Source organism: Engraulis encrasicolus, chromosome 19 (genome assembly GCF_034702125.1).
Source record: "Engraulis encrasicolus isolate BLACKSEA-1 chromosome 19, IST_EnEncr_1.0, whole genome shotgun sequence".
NCBI lineage: Eukaryota > Metazoa > Chordata > Actinopteri > Clupeiformes > Engraulidae > Engraulis > Engraulis encrasicolus.
This window is the reverse complement of record NC_085875.1, coordinates 33,269,316-33,271,815: the sequence shown is the minus strand read 5'-3', so window position 1 is coordinate 33,271,815 and position 2,500 is coordinate 33,269,316. Positions and strand designations below refer to the sequence as shown.

The window sequence follows — 2,500 nt, the reverse complement described above, 5'->3', positions numbered from 1 at the left end:
AAATGGTTGGGGATACATAACGTGACAGTAATCACAATAGCGAATGGGATACAGACATAACAGTGAATAGGATACAGTGACCAGTTTTTAGTTATACAAAAGAGACATGAACAAATTAATGATATCGTCAATGAATACAGGGATCTGTGGATGCCGCGAGACAGTTCTATTAGCTAACGTTTGCTAACGAGTGAGCAGCTCATAACTGACTCGCTAGCATCCTGAATTAGCTTCACTAGCTTGAAGCTGATAAAACCGAAGCTTCATGACAATTACATAACATAAATAAAAGACACAATGGTACACCCGATACAAACAATGAAACTACCTGGAATGACAGGTGGTACAGGCAACACAGGATTAAGACAGGTTACCAGGCTACTTCGGTCAACGTCTGGAAGTGGAGTCAGATCAAAACAATGTTAAAAACGGCATCAAACTACTATTCGTATGTAATAAAAAGGTGCTGAACATATCTGTTTTCTATCTGACCTGCATTACACGACAATACAGGATTCATACTTATATTTGAGACTTTATATCTTTAACAGTCTCAGACCGCTCATGAAAGTAACCTACCGTGACATCCCCCGGGTGTGTACTGAAGTAGCCACGCAACGTACCACCATATTAACTCACGAGAGCTACCAATAAAGGGCGCTCTCGTACCATTTAAGATAATTTTACAATGAACGCAGATGTACTCTGTTACATACATAGGACAAACATCATAAGGCAGAAATACAAAAAAAACATGCAGGTTGTCATATCCTGTCTCCATTGGGAAAAGCTTCCTGCCTACATTTTCAAATGTGCTTTGGTGTGCGCGTATGTGTGTGTGTATAATGGTGTGCGTGCAGGGGAAAGCTGATGAGTACCATACTGGACTGGGAAGACGCGCTGCCCGACCGTGACCTCAACCGAGCTGACGATGCCTCCAGGTGAATCTCTATTATGGCGAGAGAGAGAGTGCATCTTAATATGGGACCTTGCCTCCTCAACTTGCCTCCTCCACTCGCTTCTCGTCATGATGACATCACTGACAACAGCATTATATTTCAATATCTTGCAAAAGCTCAATTGTAGAGTCTTTTTCTCGTTTGCAATTGGGATGGTGAATGAAAAACAGTCCCTCAAAAGTTGTTGTGGCTAGGCTGACAGCTGGGAAACTTTATCGTTTTCTCCACGGAGGAGGGGCCAGGAGGCGGGGCGAGGAGACAAGCGCAAGTGGAGGAGGCAAGGTGGCATATTAAGATGCACTCAGAGAGAGAGAGAGAGAGAGAGAGAGAGAGAGAGAGAGAGTTTTCCAATGAGACGAGCAGATCAGTCGGGAGTCCCCCAGGTACCCAAAGTCACAAATTTGCCTCACTTAGTGTGACCTTGCACTGCACATGTTTATGAGATTGTGTGTGTGTGCGCACGGCTGTTCGTGCACATGCGCGTGTGCGCATGTATTTGTTGGCTTATATGAATATGCTAAACCCAGCCTTGTCATGTGACACTGAGGACAATGGGGAGAGACATCGTATTGATATGAATAGTATATGAGACCATTCCATTAACATTGTGGGGGTATGTGTGTGTGTGTGTGTGTGTGTGTGTGTGTGTGTGTGTGTGTGTGTGTGTGTGTGTGTGTGTGTGTGTGTGTGTGTGTGTGTGTAGGACTGTGTTTCATGTATGTGTGTCTGCTTTTGTGTCTGGTGCGCGCTGACAGGCATTTGAGTGTTTGTCTGCGTTTGCCTGAGTGGTAATGGGTTTGATATCCACGATGATGCTGACACTCTGGTGTGTGTGTGTGTGTGTGTGTGTGTGTGTGTGTGTGTGTGTGTGTGTTGTGTGTGTGTGTGTGTGTGTGTGTGTGTGTGTGTGTGTGTGTGTGTGTGTGTGTGTGTGTGTGTGTGTGAGTGACAGTATGTGTGTGAGGTGCGTGCATACAATGTGGGCACATGCATGTCTGATTGTAATAGTTACGTGTGTGTGAGGCTGATCTTTGTGACGGTAATCATCTGGATGGCTGGTATTCATGAGATGTGCTGCCCTTTAGGACCCCCTTCATCAGTAGGCTGCAGACCAACAGGAAATCTATACCGCCCATGCCCACTCACCCATGCCACACACACGCGTGCACACACAATAACGTGAATGTCTTTGTACGAAATACGCCAAAACAGTCAGAATTTTGCGCAAACTGCGACTAAGAAATACGAGTAAACATTTTCGGGCATTACCACAGTAATGCACAGTATTACCACACTCTCTCTCTCTCTCTCTCTCTCTCTCTCTCTCTCTCTCTCTCTCTCTCTCTCTCTCTCTCTCTCTCTCTTCTCTCTCTCTCTCTCTCTCTCTCTCTCTCTCTCTCTCTCTCTCTCTCTCTCTCTCACACACACACACACTGCCTGACAATGAGAAGCTACATGGGTCAAAGACGAAACAGGGTTTTCAGGACTCCAAAAAATAAAACTGTTCCCTGACACCGTTCTTCAACTCTTTTGGGTACATT

At 45.2% G+C, this 2,500-nt stretch overlaps 1 protein-coding gene across 1 annotated transcript in view; it reads left to right on the top strand.

The window, feature by feature from the left end:
* The window catches only part of sirt6 (sirtuin 6), a 25,244-nt gene that overhangs the window by 18,077 nt on the left and 4,667 nt on the right, over positions 1 to 2,500 (top strand). Inside the window, exon 6 of the mRNA XM_063184172.1 lies at positions 861 to 941. Within this exon, the coding sequence (XP_063040242.1) occupies positions 861 to 941 (81 nt within the window). The remainder of the gene's footprint in view (positions 1 to 860; positions 942 to 2,500) is intronic.